General features: G+C 50.2%; 1 protein-coding gene across 8 annotated transcripts in view; it reads left to right on the forward strand.

Moving 5' to 3' along the window:
- Positions 1-18,745, forward strand: part of LOC118228322 (tyrosine-protein kinase CSK-like) — a 48,870-nt gene that overhangs the window by 18,314 nt on the left and 11,811 nt on the right. For 7 of the 8 annotated variants that reach the window (XM_035419766.1, XM_035419769.1, XM_035419768.1 and 4 more), the window contains 3 exons: positions 11,714-11,843; positions 13,595-13,708; positions 14,618-14,730. In XM_035419766.1, the coding sequence (XP_035275657.1) occupies positions 11,829-11,843; positions 13,595-13,708; positions 14,618-14,730 (242 nt within the window). In that variant the 5' untranslated portion in view covers positions 11,714-11,828. Of the gene's footprint in view, positions 1-8,230; positions 8,362-11,713; positions 11,844-13,594; positions 13,709-14,617; positions 14,731-18,745 lie in introns of those variants that run through there. The other variant, XM_035419774.1, reaches the window with a different exon arrangement.

An 18,745-nucleotide genomic window follows, 5' to 3' on the forward strand; every position in this document is an offset into this window, starting at 1 on the left:
GCACAGACACACACACACACATGCGCAGGCACAGACACACACTCACACACACGCATGCACACGCAGAGACACACATACACACACACATGCACACACACATTCACATGCAGAGACAGACACACACATGCACATGCAGGCACAGACACACACACACACACACACACGTGCGCAGGCACAGACACACACTCACACACACGCATGCACACGCAGAGACACACATACACATACGCATGCACACGCAGAGACACACACACACACACACACACACACACACACACACACACACAAACACACACACACACTATGTAGAGACACTTCAAAGATTTTCCACTACTTGGTGTGTCTTTGTCTTACACACCTTCCACATGGTCACACCCAGAAAAGCACAAACGGACGTGCTCACATACAGCCTGTTCAAGCATGCGCGCACACAAAAACACAGACAACACACATGCAGACACTGACACGCACACACGCACATGGCCACACACAGTATAAAACTCCCATGTATTAAGGCTTTTAACAGAGTAAAACAATATAAAACAACTGCTCTCACAGAGTTAAACGTCTTGTCTAAAAGATACACAGAAGCACACTCACACACTGACACACACACACACACACAGACCTGCACAAACACCCAGGCATCCCAAGTACGCTCCGCTGGGGTCTTGGATCCGTGAGTACGTGCATGTACAGACGATACCCGCGCTGCCCCTGCAACAGATAAACCGCAGTTGCCTGCAGCAAAGCACCCGAGCCTGGATGCACACAACGTTCACTTGCACACACCCAGAGTCGCAGACCTACCGGCTGGAATGCCTCAAGCAAACCAAGCAAGTCTGCTACCCGAGACTCCCACCGCGTGGTTCCCAGAAGCACGGTTGGTTGTGTTCAGGCTGGTAGTGCTTAAAGTCCTGGGGTTCTTCTTCAGTTTGGGACCTGGAAATATTTTACCTGCATTTCAGCCCTTACCCTCAGGGAAACCACTGTTAGCCGTTAAAGGTTTGATTGAGGTCCATGATTACCGACCTGTTAGCTGAGTCAGGTGTCGTCCTGCTGGGGTAGAGCACTGTGCCCTTGCTGGCCCTTCTCAGATCAGGCTGCCCTCTGCTAGTTCATTTATTACTTGAGATGCTCGTGCTCCTGCAGTGCATTGAATACTTAATTAACAATCAAGCTTCCGAAAGCGCCGTTTTGGACTCCTTGGCGTTGAACGAAGGAGCTTCAGGTTAAAAGACAGGAAAGGAAAAAATCGATGGCCCTAGTTGCATGTCTGCAATCAGGAACCAGAAATGAATTTGGCCTAATTGGTAGAGTAATGCAATAGTAGTTTTTTTTAGCATACCGTTTAGCTGAGATTTCAGATGCGTTTATTGCCAGAGCTGTGTGGGAATTGTAGCCATATGTAGCGGTGTTGACGCATGCCTCTACCCCATTTTGAAATCCCCCGTGGGGGTGCCAGCGCCAGCTCATTTGGAATCTGCTGATAGGGATTTTAGCAAAATCATAGTGAGAAACGGTTGAAACTTTCAGAATGTTTTCTGTGCGTTTGAAGCTTAAGCGGTGCAGTGAAATGGCATCCCTAGCGCCTAGCGACAGCCCGTTCCTCATTACGGTGCAGCCCCAGCGCTGTCAGCGTGGCATCCTGCTGACACGGAGACCTTGAGAAACGAAGAGGAGCTCTGCGCAGTCTCACAGGCGTATCAGTTTAATTCAGATGAGATCATTTTTATTTGTGACACACTCTCTTTCACACACACACTCTCACACACACACACACACACTCACACACACACACACACACACACACACACACACACACACACACACTCGCACACACACACTCACACACACACACACACACTCGCACACTCACACACACACACACACTCGCACACACACACTCACACACACACACACACACACTCGCACACTCACACACTCGCACACACACACTCACACACACACACACACACACACACACACTTACACACTCGCACACTCGCACTCACACACTCGCACACACACACACACACACACACACACACACTCACACTCACACGCGGTTGAGACCCGGACTTTCATGCACCAAGCATTGCGGTGAAGCTGTGCTCCAGGGCATTTTGCAGACAGGAAAGAGATGTTTTATCTGCCCGAGATGTGCCTCGTTTCGGCACGTCCTTCTGCCGTCTCCTAGGCACAGAACTGCACAGGCCAGGCCTGTATAGAGCAGGAGGGCGAGACTTGAACAGACCAGGCACGGACGCCGTTACCTTCTCTGAGCACCTCTGTCTCAGACAGCATCACTTATTGCACCCAGGACATCCTCCCCCCCACCCCCTCACCCTTTACACTGTCTGCACTTTTCCACCTGCATCATTGGTCTACAACCTCCCCAGACATTCCCATGTCACCCCTCTGCTCACTGACCTCCACTGGCTGCCTGTTATGGCTCGCATCAAATTTAAGACTTTGGTGCTTGCATACCAGGCAGCTAAGGGGTCAGCACCAGGATACATCCAGAGGATCATCAGACCCTACACACCAGCCAGACCTCTCCGTTCTGCCACCTCTGGACGCTTGGCACCTCCCCCTCTTCGTGTCTGTACTTCCCGTTCGCGTCTGCTGTCTGTCCTGGCCCCTCGCTGGTGGAATGACCTTCCCGTGGCGGTCAGAACAGCAGAGAATCTGACTACCTTCAAGCGCAGACTAAAGACTCATCTCTTCAGGCTGCACCTCTCCCCACCCCTCCCTAGCCTCTAGTTTAGCTCAATGTACCTAGTTAGGCTAATGCGATCGCGTTAGTTTTGTATTTGGCAGTATTTTTTAGTCTGATCTGATTAGGCAAATGTGATTTCAGTGCTAGTTTTGTACTTGGCAGGTTTGTTTGTTTGTTTGTTTGCTGAACAGGTTACCCTACAAGGGTTGGAGTCCTGATCTATGTGGTCACTTCTGGCACTACGATCTTTACTTCACTCTAGTGTGTTTTTCTGCACCTCTGCACCTCGAACTGATGCACTTGTCGTACGTCGCTCTGGATAAGAGCGTCTGCTGAATGCCTGTAATGTAATGTAATCATCTCATTCAGCACATTTTACCTGCATTTGAGCCCTTACCCTCAGGGCACCACTGTTAGCCGTTAAAGGTTTGATTGAGGTCCATGATTACTGACCTGTTAGCTGAGTCAGGTGTCGTCCGGCTGGGATAGAGCACTGTGCCCTCGCTGGCCCTTCTCAGATCAGGCTGTAATGTAATGTAATAACATCATTCAGCACAGTTTCAGTGCCCGACTCGGTTCTCCTTTTTCGGTTGTGGGTCAGTGCTCGCATGCACAGCTGATCGCTGGGGAAGCCTTTGCTTTTCTCAGTCCTTACCACTCAAAGCCCACTTCCGTTGGTACTTCTTTTAAAGATGGGCAGCACCTGGGCTTTGGTCCTCCCCGTAGTTCCTCTTCAGTTATATCATCTGCTACTGGGGTTTGCCGATGGGAGGGGGGGGGTTGGGCAGATGGAAAATGAGAGGGGCGGGGCAGGTGGTACCGACTTGTAAATGTGAAAGCTTCTCTTTTCTCAGACACCATTTCCTGCCATGCAGCGCTTCGAATCGCATTCGAGCGAGTTTGCGCGTGCAAATAGTCATCTTGACTGTGTGCATATCCTGAAGCATTTACAAAGGAACATTTTGACATCATATTAGTCAATACTGGCAAACTTTATTTGGAGTGGCCAATCTAGAAACCCAGTTAACATTTCACTGAAGATGCGTGGTTGATAAAATACTTCAATTAATGCAGTGTAGGCCTATATAATGTTAATTTGAAATCGGCCCTTCACTCTTTAACCTGCCGTGTCATAAGGTGATATCATTAGTTTTCTGTTTTATTTTACCCACAGCCTTTGGGGTCTCCTGTAAAGGTGACCTGCTTGCCAGCTTCAGTAAGCGGCTCGCTCGCTAACATTTTAAAAATTCTGTCGGTGGCCACACCTGCAATGGCACACCTGGATCTTGCCGCTGCGGTGAATGAGCAGTTTCGCAACAGGAGAAAGGTCGGGGTCCCGTGAAGGGGGCCGTGGGGAACCCCTGGGCCTGCTGCAGATGAATGCGGTTGAACCGGCTAATCAGACCGGGGGGTCTTGCCAAGGCTTGCGCTCAAGAATTCCAATGCCTAGACTTTCTGAATGGGCGGGGTGGAGATGGGAGAATGGAGCACTGGTTGCATGGTTATTGCTTAGCTTCTGAACATTAAAATTTGTGTAGCAAATAGAGATGTAACGGTGTGAAAATTTCATATCACGATTATAGTGACCAAAATTATCACGGCTATCCGTATTATCGCGGTATTGTTAAAATGTGCTGAAAATGTTCAAAAAGTACTGATACACACACTGAAATCATTCCACCAAGTTTTAAATTGAAAACCACAAATAAAATTAGCAGCACTACCCACTTTTTGTTTTCATGAACATTAAAATAGTGCGACTGTGTAGGTTGTCTTTGATGAATATGAAGGATTAATTACAGTCCGGCGCAGGATGACGAACTGAACTTCATTTCTTACCGCTGCAGGATCTGTCATTGCGTTATATTTATTTAAAATGTCTCTCTTGTCTATGAACGTCTCTGTGGAATCCAGGCTAAGTGGAGGTTCATGCTTTGCTTTGGCCGGGTGTGTGAAGCAGAATGGGAGCTCTTTCCCAGACGGGCCAGCGATTCCTTTGTGCAGATGCACACGGGTCCCCCCACTGGAATGACGGAGGATTCTGAGGAATAATCCCCGTCTTAAGAAGCCGCCCCCCCCCTCCGATGACCTCGCTGCGGCGGCCCCTCCGTTTACGGCGGGGGGGGGGGGTCGTGGGACCGTTCTCTTCTCCGCCCGGCCGTCTTTTTCTTCGCCAAATCCGCGGGCCTGCCCACCAGCCCTTTTTTTTGTGCAGAAGCCCCCCCCCCCCCCCCGTACCTTTGTTTCCTTTGGAAGAGCCGGCCGCGTTTGGTGCGTCCCGGCGGCATGGCGGCTCGCCTATCCGGCACGGCGAGCGCGGACCACCCCCCCCCCCCCCCCCCCCCGCAGAGACGTCCCAAACAGAGGGGTCGCCGTGCCGCCATATCGCCGAACGCATCCCCGGCGCATGCTCAGCGTCGGTCCCCGCAGTGTCGTCGGGTCGGGGTCGGCCCGCATCGGTCAGCCGCACAAAAGGGAGTCTGTTTCCCCCTCCCTGAAAAGAGGCTCTGCGCTCGGCCTCTTCCTCGGTGCGTCCGAGCCCCTGTTATCTATTGTGAACCCCCCCCCCAGCCGGCTGAATGGGGCGCCATTCACGCGCAAGCTGGCGTCCCGGTGCTGCGCCGGGTGAACCGCTGGAGAGGGACGGAGCCCAGAGGCCCATAAGGGACCCATTGTGCGCGGGGGCCGTGACATCACTGCCGCACGGCACGTTTGAACACGCGCTCCCCTGAACTCCAGGCCAAGGAATGAACTCAATGTCCCCCCTCACCCCCCCCCCCATTTCTGTATTTGTATTTATTTGTTTTTGACAGTTTGCTTCTTGTTAGTGTGTTTAGTAGCGTGTGTGTGTGTGTGCTGTAGCTTGAGTATTTGCATAGCGCGTAGGTCACATTTGCATATTTCTCCACTGAGCTGAGGGCCGCTTCTCTACAATACCAGCTTTATGCGCCTTGTACCCCAGGCCCGGTCATGCCATTTTAACAAGAGGCCGCTGACACCTATGGCTGGGTGTCATTTGGAAGTTTTTGATACTTCGATACTTTCGGTACTTGTGATTCGAATACTGATACCAAACCAATACTTTTCCCCGATACCTACCTAAATTAACTTTGAACTTCGATACCCAACCCTACTGTCACCTGCCTTTGCCACACTGTCTTTTGGCAATCACTGTGGGGCGTAGGCTATGTGTTCTGCAGGGTCAGTGAGCCCTGAGCACTGCTGTTAGCAAATACACACTGACCACATCGCTGTGGGGCGTATGTGTTCTGCAGGGTCAGTGAGCCCTGAGCACTGCTGTTAGCAAATACACACTGACCACATCGCTGTGGGGCGTATGTGTTCTGCAGGGTCAGTTGGCCCTGAGGACTGCTGTTAGCAAATACACACTGACCACATCGCTGTGGGGCGTATGTGTTCTGCAGGGTCAGTGAGCCCTGAGCACTGCTGTTAGCAAATACACACTGACCACATCGCTGTGGGGCGTATGTGTTCTGCAGGGTCAGTTGGCCCTGAGGACTGCTGTTAGCAAATACACACTGACCACATCTCGTAGAGGGGCACAGAGGTGTTGTGGCCTTGGAGAAGGTGAGGGAAAGTATCCTCATTTCACCCGGTTTCATCACCCCTCCGTCACTCTATCCTTTATCTTCCTTCGAAGAGGCGGCTGGGATTAAAGCGATAGTCACTGTGTTGTGGAGCGTCTGAACGCCTGCGGGGCAGTGAGGTGGAGGGGGGTGTGCGTGGGCACCAGACACCATATGTTGGGTGGAGAACTGCTGGAGGGACTTTTACACACTGACTGCGATAAACCACAAACACATACACACACACAAACGAGCCCGCGTACTTATTTTCCCATGCACTAACACTCTGGTGTGTGCACACAAGTCAAGAGGACAGACCTGCTCTGTGGTCATTCGTGTCTGCTAAAGAGAATGCAAAAGCGTAAACTCCGCGCTCTCTCTCACTAACTCTCACGCACGCACGTACTGCCCATACGCTACTCTGACTGGACTTGTGTTGTCGCTCGCCCGCAGCCCGTCTGAGGGGAACCGCGACGCGTTTCCGCGGCGTCTGCGCCGTCGCCGTGGGCCTGAGCCGCCCTCTCTCTCCGGCCCTGCTCGCCGTCGCTCTACGGAGACGCGGGGAAGCCTGCCTTCTGTCTGCTCTCGTCTGGTGTGAGAAAAGAGGAAGTGATGTCACGTCGCGGTGGCCCCTGCCCATGCGCTCGCCAGTGCTGCTTCCCCCTCGCCCCGCGCACAGAACGGCGCAGACTGGGCAGGAAGTGCACTCGGAGTAACAGTCTGAGGGGCGGAGCCAGTGCCTCCGCCCCCCCACTGCCCGCCCCTACTCTCCCTGCTATCCAGAAAAATGATTGTCACTTCCACCTGTCACTCGTCTGGGGTCAGAGGTCATTGGTGGGGTTTGTGGTTGATGGGGTTTTCTACTTGGTTTTTGGCGTGCTTGAATTTTTAAAACTTAAAATAAGTTGTGTACTGTAAAAATAGTTGCACCAAGTATTAGTGACATACATGTAAGGTTTTGGGTGGAGCTGGAACAGGAAATTTAATCTTCTGTAAATGTAGTTTTAAAAATCTTTACCATCTTAAATGACAGGAAACAAAACATTTGTAAGAAATTAAAATAATGTAACCAAACGCTGTAATTATAGTTGTGTTTAGAGCTATCTGTTTTCATCCTCTACAAAATTCCACCAAACCTAATGCCTTCAGGTATTGCTGGCAGATTCAGCTGTCTTGATTCTGTTTCCAGTAGGCCATGGTAGCTAATTGGTTGTTCACACATCTGTATCACTGAGGAGAGGTGGATGTTAGAATCCTGCTCATCTGAATGTTGGTCACAGTGTGTGAGGGCTGTTTCCCGCGTGCTTCTGTGTAACCTTGGTGAACCGGTTGCGGGAAGGGAACGCGGCGTACATTAGTTCTGCACGGACAGCAAGCGCATTTATGTAAAACAAGTCGGACTGCAGAATCAATAATGCAACTGTTAAAGCTCCAATTCATAACTGCTGCTTTCAGACCGGTACTTCCAAATGGGACTTTGTTGCATTCTATTTTTCCCCCCTGTTTATACAGAGACTAGGGCTCTGCGATTGCTCGTTTCTGATGTTATTTCCGTGGGGTTTTGCGGAATAGCCTTAAGTTTTCAAACCAAACGGTGGTCTGAATGAAACAAGGCTAACTGTAAAATGTCTGGCTCTGCAGTTCAAGCAAGGCAAGACGCCAGCTAGCCCTTGCCGGCCGAGCCGCCACCCTAAGCAGAGCTTTCCCACGCAGTCACTTCCTGTTTGTGATTTGGGATTTTTTCCTCAGGAGCGGAGTGAGAGGTGTACGTGCCAGGGCACGTTTGCGTGCATGCTAGTGCGTTTATTTCGGTAAAACATTTTCGACACTGCGCTAATAACCGTCCGTAGTGGAGGGGACAGAGGAGCTGAGCTGATAGACGCTCACGGGAGCTGGTCATGCAGCTGTTGAGGGTTGCCATGGTAAAGTCAGCAGCAGGCTGATGAAGTGGGAGGGAGGAAGAGGGGACGGGGGAAGTAGGCAGAGCGAAAAGAACGAAGGATGACGAAGATTGCAAGAGATGAGGGCAAGCTGGTGGCAGAAAAATGTTTTGTATGTGTTTGTTCGCTAGAGCTCAGCGTCTCCCTGTTAGCAGTGCAATTGGCAAGCTATTTTAATTCAATTTGTTTTTCCACAGTGCTGCGTGACCGCGCTAGCGATGTCTCTCAGTGCTGTTACATTGCTTTCTGGCTGATCTCACTCTATGTAATAAGAGGTTGGACATTTGTCTCCTTTCTGCTCGCTGTGGTTGTTGGTGCATCGTAAATCCACGTTGGCCACCTTTCACTAGAAAATTCGTCTCGTATCTGTTTTCCTTCTGTTAGACGTCATAGGCTAAATTTGTATAATGAGATCGTGCTGAATAATACTGTTCTTTTTATAATTTCCCTGCCTTTGTTGTAATAAGCTAAATACCCGCCGCTGTTTGTTACAAACTTTATGTAGTGTAATGGTGGCTCCGTTTTGTTGCCAGTTTAAACATAATATAGTTCACCGCAAATTTTGGTCTTGCTGGAAGTACCTCAGCGTTTTGAAATGGGGACGCGCTCCCAAACATATAGTTTGTATGCTGGTGGAAACACGCTTTACCGTAGCTCAGTAAATAAAATATATATTTTAAAGAAGGTCGGATGTACGTCGTCATGCTGCCTTGAACAACAGCAGTTCCGGCGAAAGACGGACGATCTCTCGGTGAACCGGCGCCGCTAAATTCAGCCCGGGTAATTTGCGTGCACCAGTCTGCAATTAAGCAGCTTCCCGTTTGGGTCCGGAATGGCGCTCTGCTCCATGGAGAATCTCTGAGCATCAGCACGGCTCGGGGCTCAAAACAGCCGAGCCGCTGCACGGTCCGCGCCGTCAACAAGAACCGCGCAGTCAGCGTTCCCCCGATCGACACTCACTCAGGATAGAGGCCAGCCAAAGTAATGGGGATTTGTTCATTTATTTGATTAAATAAATACATAACTGAAGAGTTCATGCTTTAAAAGCAACACTGGGTTTCTCCAAACACGGCTCTTAATTAGGTCAGTAAACACAATTAGCTGTATATCTAGAAAGAAAAACTGACGGTCACATACTCGAAAAGATGGTGTTAAACCTGAAGGAAAACATCTGTCACTGAACTTCATAATTCACAAGGTAGTCTGCAGTAGACAAAACGGGGTTGATCGTCTGGAGAGTTGAAATTATGGCACAGCATTGATTCACTGGATTGCTGAGTTTGACACCAATGCTGAGATGATCAGGTTTACCCTCTGTTGGAGAGGATTTAAGAAAAGGAGGAAACCTCAGATGGAGCGGGTGGGGATGGCCAGTGACCGGCTTGCCACAAGAGGGCTGGCTCAGTGGCTAAGCCAAAATGGCTCATTCACAAATAAAGGAAAAGTACTGAAGTATGAACATTTATTTCTATTTTAGTCAAAGATTCAGTTAAACTGTTGCAGTTCTTGGAACAACTACGCTATATGACCAAAAGTATCTTGACACCCATTGTTCTGGGGCTGTATTTCATGGTTTGGGCATGGCCCCTTAGTTCCAGTGAAGGCAAATATGAATGCTACAGCATACGATCACATTCTAGATGATTCTGTGCTTCCCTAACAGTTTGGGGAAGGCCCTTTCCTGTTTCAGCATGACAGTGCCCCCAGGCGCACAGCGAGGTCCATATAGAAATGGTTTTGTCAAAAACAGTGTGAAAGAACCTGACTGCCCTGCACAGAGCGCTGACCTCAACTCCATGTACTCTGAATTATATATACTTTTGGGCATATAGTTTGCCTTCCCGTTTATTTCTCAGAACTCACTAAAGTCAAATCACTTCAGTCTTGGCAGAAACTAAACCATAGTTAATGAGGAGAACGTAAAGAGAGACGAAGAAGCTATGCTGTGTTACGTGGTCTGAACGTGAGGTCAAAAGTCCCTTCCTGGTACAGCGTAATTTCCACAGTGCCCGTCAATGTGCAGTGTTTGTTGAACGTTCACCCCTGCAGTATTCCCAAGGGAAACGTGTGCTGTGTGTCTAATGAATAAAATGCAGCCCCAGGCTCATTATCTCCTCTTCACTTGCAACACATTAGCTTTGTTTAACTCTCATCGGGAAAAAGAAGGCTGTGGAACTGATGCAATGTTGTTGTGGTGTGTAAAATAGTAACGCACGGCCGTCATGCCTCAAAACCGACAGTTCAGCGTGTTGCCAAGCCCCTCTGCAGCAGAACACTCATGAGAATATTACTGAAATAAATTTAATGAGCTGTTGAATATTGAGATGTAACGCAGTGTCTTCCCTACAGAGCAGTTTTCTTCATTTTAGCGTTGTTGTTTTTCAGAACTGTTGTGAGCTAGTTAGGACCTCTGAATTTGAATAATCACTGCAAACTCTCAACAAGATTTTTGCTCAGTACACATACCGTAATATTGCTCACAGCCCACGTTATTGGACAGAATTCTTTGGCTATAAAATATTTAGATGCAAATAGATGCATGTAGTTAATATGCTGCTTCAAATGTGTAAGTGTTTATCGGATTTCCCTCTCTAGTTCTTAATAATGCATGAGATTAAGACCAGGCTGAATAGCATTCAATGACAGCTGTATTGAATGTATGCTACGATAAGTTCTTTTTTTAAATAAACCTCTCGCAGTAGCCTGAGATTTTATTATTTTTATTTTTGCTTTGTGTTTCTCCATTCTTAAGGTTTTTGTAAGGAAATGGAGTTCATGCCCTGAAGTTGAGTAGAGGCATCTTTGCAGAGGTTTAGCCTAATTCTCTTTGAATTTTATCATCCTGTTATTGTTCACCTACATTAAAGCCAAATTACTTATGAGTTGTCTACCCATAAAACGTAAGCCGTACGATAACAACTTTATTTGTGTAGCACCTTTCATACATTGTCCCAGACTGTGGCCTTGCATTAATGGTTTCTACAAACCCCACAACTTACTAATGGTGAAGTGGTATCATGGCTTTGCTAAGCCCACCTGAGCTACATTGTAAACTATATCCTCAAATCCATTTGCTATTTGAAGCACTGCATTCTCAGTCTCCCTCTCCTGCCTTTATGTTGTAGGTTTATGTGTGTACTACTTGTAAGGTAGCTATATATTAATAGCTACAATTGTTTATGGCCCTTTTGAGTTGGCACCAGCTCTTTGTTGCCTAAATATTTGTGTGCACTTATGGACGTCCTTCTGGATAAGAGCGTCTGCTAAAAGCCTTAAATGTAAAACTGAATGCCCTGTTGGTGGGTCCTCGTATCTCATTGGTCCAAACTGACTGGCGTGCATGATCCTCAGTGTTTATTGGCTGTGGTTGTTGTAGTTGCATCAGGATCAAAGATGGCGGTGACCTGAAATGGAAGACGAAGCCCTTCTCACACTGTTTTTTATGTGTCTCTGTGTCTGTACAGGCACCTGTGTCCGGAAGCTGTGCTCTGCCTGCGCTCGTCCCCCTCCTCAGTTCTGATGGTACCAGCTCACCTGTGACTCCTGCCTGAGGACCCCTGCTGCCCCATCGCCTCCACAATGTCGGAGATCCAGGTGAGCGAGGCCCAGCGGCGTGCCCGGGTCTGCGGAAGCCAAGCCGCCGTTAAAATGAAGCGCAAAGCTAGCACGCAATGCTAACTCGGAACCGCTAACACAGGCCTGCTGACATTTAGCTTTCTCGTTCATAACGCTTATGTGGATGGCCTAAGCATGCACGCGCGTGTGGGCGGAGCCGTAAGGGGGGAAACGAGCCCGCCTGCATCACCCTCTCTTTTCCCGGTGACCTGATTGGCAGGTGGCGTTTGATTGATAGGCGAGCTGCTTCAGGAATGAGGAGGTGAGGCGAGAGCAGTCTCTCAGGCCCACAGGAGCCGAGCGCACCTCTGCTGCATTGTAGCGCTGCAGTTATTCCGTATTGCTTTTCACCTGCTGTGCGGTATTTTTTTCACGCTCGCTTTCTGGCGCCTTCAATCCCAGCATGCCTTTTTTTCCAGGGTTTGATCCATTTGAAAAATATAACAGGCGGGAAGACAATAGGCGATTTAGGCTGTCGCCTCGAACCGTAATCGCGACGCGCGCGGAGGCGCGAAATGTATTCTGAAGCGCGCGAACGCCCGTTAAGTGCGCGGTTCATAAGAGGAGAAAATCGCGTGGAAGCGATGCATGGTGAGACTCTCTCCAGACAGACAGCGCAGGGACAATGAGCGCTTTCTCCTGGGTGAGTAGGAGCGCTTCGGGGCACAAACGCGGCGCGGCTTGCTTCTCGCCCGTCGCCGCACGAATCGCGGCGGGGCGCAGCAGCTCTGGGATTTCACGTTTATATTGAGACGCTGCGTGGCCCTCGGTCATGATCGCAGACTGAAAACCGGGCCGTGTGCTGCTCTGTGCGTGAACCTTCCTGCGCTGAGAGACAGGAAAAATTGCAGAACCGCGGCAATTTCAGAAATTGCACAACATTTTCCTGGAAGGCGGTCTTTTGTAGGCTGTAGATTGTTCGTTCGCCGTATCTGAGCAAGCAAAGTGTCAGACGCAGTAGTTTTTTTTGGTACGTTTGGTCTGATCTGATTTACTGTTTTGGGAAAGACTCCTCGTTACAATGGCATTCACAGGACTCATTGTCAAAAGCCCTTTTCAGTGTTTGCGCTAGCCCATGGAATTTTCAAAATCTGTATTTTACACTAAATCAGTTGCGTTCTAATAAAAATAACTATTTTTGCCATTATAAGGCTACTCACAATAGTAACACAATAGATGTATGTCTTTCATAGTTTTCTATGACACTTGTAAGAGAAGCAGATTTTAATAGTGGCATTAGCAGGATGAAATAAGCTAAATAATGCCCAACCCCAATTAGGCAAATTGAAAGGAGATTCTGGGGCAGCTCACACTGGTTAAACCAGCCTGTTGCTGACATGCACATTATTCATTTAATTAACGATCGCTTATCAGCGAGCGATGAGTGATTGACAGGCTGGACTCTACTGCGAACCCCACTGGAGGGATATTTATACACTCAAGGAGCACTGAATCTACATACAGACATTACATTACAGGCATTTAGCAGACGCTCTTATCCAGAGCGACTTAAACATTTTTTTACATAGCATTTACATAGCATCCGTTTATACGGCTGGATATATACTGAAGCAATGCAAGTTAAGTACCTTGCTCAAGGGTGCAACTACGGGGTGTCCAACCTGGGAATTGAACCTGCAACCTTTAGGTTATAAGACCAGCTACTTACCCATTATGCTACACTGCCGCCCAAAATCATTGTTTCTCTTCCCCCCCCATTCTCTCCCCAGACAACATGGCCGCCGGGCGCGGAGTGCGTGGCCAAGTACAACTTTCAGGGCACCACAGAGCAGGACCTGCCCTTCTGCAAAGGAGATGTCTTAACCATCATTGGAGTCACCAAGGTAACCTGCCGGCTGTTGCTATGGGAACAGGAAATAACGAGAGCTGATGCGTTGATATGTTTATTGGAAACATTGATCGTGAGCGCGTAGGCATCTTGGGTTTAATTCTGGCAGCGGTTCTGTGTCTTAGTGATGTTATAACTTATGATTGACGATAACGAAGAAGGAACTTTATTTTCTCGGTTATGGTTGCTGGTGACGAGGCCACACATTACGTGCCACCTGTAGAGAACATATATTTTTAAAGCCTGAAATTCAGTTATCCAGCAGCACCATGGCAACATAACCTCATCAAAACACCTTTTGCACAATGCTTAAAAGTTATCACCTCTCAGGTTTTCAATCGTTTAGTTGCTAGCAGTTATGCTAATTTGTTTGTCAGTTCATAGAGCAGAATGTGAACATTTCAGTAAATCTTTCATGTGAAAAACGGCGCCCGCAATTCCCTGCAATATGTTCGACCATTAAACTTAAGCAGCTTCAATATTTAACCGGTCCTCTGGTGTGAATGGTAATGGCATGGTGCTGTAAAATGTGTTCTGCCTGTTGTCTCAGTTGTGTAGAATGCATTCAGTTAAGTGATTTGTTTTATTACCCCAAAATCGCTGTAATTGACCGGTCTCTTAATTGCATTGTTAACGGCTTTATTTTAGTGAGTCACCACGTTATGGACTGGGATGCTGCAGCTACGGAAACGCATTGTGGATTTCAGCAGCAGAAAACGCGGGGCCCGAGACATAAGAAACCGGCTGCGATTCCCCATTTATCCTCTGCTCTTGATTAAACGCGGTTGTCATGGACTCCGCTCGCGAACCGTCGGGCGCGCTCGGCGTCGTGCTTACGGAGCGCCGCGCCGCGTCCTCGCTCGCCCGACCGTCGGTGACGTCTTCTCCCCCCTCGTGTCTGCAGGACCCCAACTGGTACAAAGCCAAAAACACGGTGGGGAGAGAGGGCACCATCCCCGCCAACTACGTCCAGAAGAGGGAAGGAGTGAAGTCCGGGGGCAAGCTCAGCCTCATGCCGTGAGTACAGGCGGCCGCCGCTGCTACGCCGCTACGTTAGCGCGCTCGCGCGTGCGTGTGTGCGTGAGCACTGTAGCCCTTACCCGACTGCGTGCGTGATTGGCCGCCGGGGGAATTCTACCACAACGTCGATGTGTCATCAGTGGCTTTGGCCAGGGTTAGCACCTGTGTAATCGGCAGCAACAGCAGCTACAGAAGCACAAGTGCACGGCGGTGCTCCTTCTCGTCGATGTTGGGAGGGCCGACTGAGCCCTGTGTGAAGTAACCGCACGATCCGCTGATATCCTCCATTCGTCGGCTAGCTATTATTAGCGCGCGAAAGAACAGGAGGTTCAGACGGGGTGCGGTAAGAGAGATACGATCGACCGGCGCGAGCGCAATCTCGGGAGCCATTTGAATACCGGGCTCGTTTCGCTGAGGGCTCGTCCCCGGAGCTCGCTCTGCCGCCGGGGGCGTTTCCTGCTCCGCCAGAGCGCCGACCAGAGCCGCTTAAAGAAGCGTTAAGTCTGGCGGGTAATGATGTTCCATGTGAACGTCTCTCGTTCTTTGAGCCGTCGCTGAGGATTAGAAGGACGGGTCTGATTGATTCTGTGGTGTGTTCGTTGGAGAGCACGCGCACGCGGAGCGTCTCTGTAAAAGCTCTCTGAACGCACCTGGGGGCGTTGGGGCTTTTAAGCGCGGCGCCAGCGCCACTGTAGAAGCGCTGAAAAGCGCGGACGCGCGGCTGTCCTTCTCCAGGCGTTTCCGATGGTCAGCGGAAGGGTTCGGGGGGGGGGGGGTGGGGTGCCTGCGTGGTGACCTCGGCGACCGCCTCGCAGGCGACCTCGGTTGACCCCGCGTGCGTTCGCACGCTCACCTGCTCACGTGCGTCAGGCTGCTCTGTAGAGCTCGTGACGAAGCCGGATGCAAGACGGCGAAGCATTGTGGTCACGCAGGACTGGGATTTTCACTGTGTGCGCGCGCGTGTGCACATACGCGTGCAGCAAGAGGCTGTCTGTGTGTGTGAGTGTCTGTGTGTGTGTGTGTGTGAGTGTGTGTGTATGCGCGCAGGGGGAGGGGGACTCTGTGTGAGTGTTTGTGTGTGTGTGTGTGCGTGTGCGTGTGTGTGTATGCGCGGGGAGAGGGAGACTGTGTCTCCGTGTGTGTGTGTGCGCGCGGGGAGAGGGAGACTGTGTCTGCGTGTGTGTTTGTATGCGCAGGGAGAGGGAGACTGTCTGCGTGTGTGTGTGTGTGTGCGCGCGGGGAGAGGGAGACTGTGTCTGCGTGTGTGTGTGTGTATGCGCGGGAGAGGGAGACTGTGTGTGGGTGTGTGTGTGAGAGATGAAAGCCAGTGAAACGAGCTCGGTACAGCGAGAGTACAGATTGGCCTTGTGTCAGAGTCCACACCCACCAGTTCGAGGAGGATGTGGTGTGGGGCGGAGGGGTTGATAGCATCTCTGGGCACCTAACGGTAACTCGCCGCACCCCCGTCTCTGAAGGTTGGGCCGTCTGGAGGCCAAATTTGAATCGGAGCCTTTTGAAGAGAGCGTTTTCAAAGGAGGAAAAAAACGACTGTAGAATTACGCAAATGGGAGCAGGTGTGAAAGATGACCTCGGTCAGTCTCAGTACTGAGCCGGTGAGTGCCAGAGTGTGCAGCACAAGAGCAGTGCCTGCTGACTGGCAACCAAGGCCCCCAGCCAGGGGAACTAATCGCACTGTTATTGAAGCTCAAAGTGAACACCGGTGCATTCGCTCGCTCGCTCGCTCTCCCAAACTCAGAGCTCCCCTCTCTCTCTTCAGCCCTGGTTATGGGTGTGAGGGAACCAGTCAGACCGTCCCACTGTTCAGCCGCCCCCCCCCCCCCCCCCCTCGTTTCCCCCGGCAGCGCCGTAACCGGGCCGGAGACGGAGCCGACCCGTCTGCCGCCGGATGCTTTTCCGCTCCCCCGCCATCAGCGGCAGGTGCTGCTGTTTTCCGCGCTAGCGCCTCCCATAGCTACGCCACATGCCGACTCCACCAGAGCCCGATGCCCTCCACAGTTCAGCCTGGCTTCAGCCCAACCGCGGGACCACTCAGTGTGTGTAGACTGTGTGGGTCAGCCAGGTTCTAGGATGAGACTTGATGTGTTTAGTCCAGTGGTAGCCAAACCTGATCCTGGAGATCTGGCATCCTGTAGGTTTTCACTCCAACCCCAACAAAGCACATTACACATTTCAACAGCTAGAGACCGTTCTTGAACTACTAATTTATAGCATCAAGTACCAAATTAGGGTTGAAGCAACCTATAGGATGGTAGGTCTCCAGGTACAGGGTTGGTTACTACTGGTCTGGACTGTGTTGGTCAGACTGGTTCTAGGATGAGACTCTGTGTGTCGAGACTGTGGGTCAGTCTGGTTCTAGAATGTGACCTGGTGGTGTCTAGACTGTGTGGGTCAGCCTGGTTCTAGAATGAGACCTGGTGTGTTCTGCTGGTGAAAGTTACAGGAGTGCATATGGTGTGTGATATGAGATGTAAGCTTATCGTATAAACACAATAATCATGGTTTAGTTATCGTCATTGACTGTCTTCCATCCTATGTTCAAGGGCTTCTGGAGAAACAAAACTTTTCAGTTGCTTGTCTCTTCAGCTTCGCGGGCGAGGGGGAGGGAGGGACAGTCAGTCCAGTACACGTGGGGGATTTATTTTGTGTGTGTCCGATTATTATTAATCATTTCTAGGCTTGAGTACTTGTGATACAGCGTTCAATTGAATATATACACACACACAATACGTAAGGAATAAACCACGACGGGCTGACCCGTTATTGGAAAATAACGTACGACGGGGGTGGTGATGCGGCCGAGGCGAATACGTTTTTATTAAACCTGTGCGGTTTAAAGATGTGGACGTTAGCGTAGCGCGCTGGCTGCCGCGTAACAAGCGTGTGATGACATTTCAAAATCGAAAGAATAATGTTGCTGTTTTAACTGCTTTAGATTGCTGGATTTTATAGCGCATTGATTTTAGAACTGTTGAAAAGGGCCGAGGTGTCCCTTTACGGGGGAGGTAGTTTTCCCCACTTTCCTGGAATACCATTGGTTCAAAACACCATCAATCAAAGTGTAGATTGTAGAATGGGCATTTCCCTGAAGAATGAGCACACAAACATGCTTGTCTGGCTCCTAACAACGGATGAATGGTCCCTGATGTGCGCCAAGCGGTGCCAAGTGTAGGCTACGGAACATAGCCTAGTTAGTCTATGTTAATTTTTTTTTTTTGGCGGTAAATCGCCGAACCGCAGGGATACGTTGCTTTTTCACCGCGGTAAGAAAAAAATCCATATCGTCACAGCCCTAGTGTCTAGACTGTGTGGGTCGGCCAGGTTCTAGAATGAGCGTAACTGTGTGTAGGCTGTGTCAGTCAGCCTGGTTCTATGATGATACTCACTTTCTAGGCTGTGTGGGTCAGCCTGGTTCTAGAATGAGAGTAGCTGTGTGTAGGCTGTGTCAGTCAGCCTGGTTCTATGATGATACTCACTTTCTAGGCTGTGTGGGTCAGCCTGGTTCTAGGATGAGAGTAGCTGTGTGTAGGCTGTGTCAGTCAGCCTGGTTCTATGATGATACTCACTTTCTAGGCTGTGTGGGTCAGCCTGGTTCTAGGATGAGGCTCACGATGTCTGGGCTTTGTGGGTCAGCCTGGTTCCAGCCTTGCATTGTTAGAGGAGGATAACGCCCAGTGTGACAGTTCAGGTGATTATGAGGTGTCCCCACAAACTCTCCTGGAGTACTGGTGCTGACCATTGGTGCACCATATGGCGTGGCTTTCCTTTGTTTCCTGGAGCAGGAACTCCCACAATCCCTCTCCTGAGCGCTGGAGCAGCAGCCGTTGGCGAGGCCAGCGTGGGCAGTGCGCCCTTGCCAGGACGCCGCGGGGGAAACCGTTAGCCAGAGAGTGGGCAGAGTTGGCGGGCACCCGCGCATGTGTCTGGGCATCACCCTGGTTCAGGGACGGTCCTCGCCAACTCCTCTCTCCCAAAGCCTCGATTTCTCTACTCG

This window comes from Anguilla anguilla, chromosome 5, assembly GCF_013347855.1.
Source record: "Anguilla anguilla isolate fAngAng1 chromosome 5, fAngAng1.pri, whole genome shotgun sequence".
In the NCBI taxonomy this organism is placed as follows: Eukaryota; Metazoa; Chordata; class Actinopteri; order Anguilliformes; family Anguillidae; genus Anguilla; species Anguilla anguilla.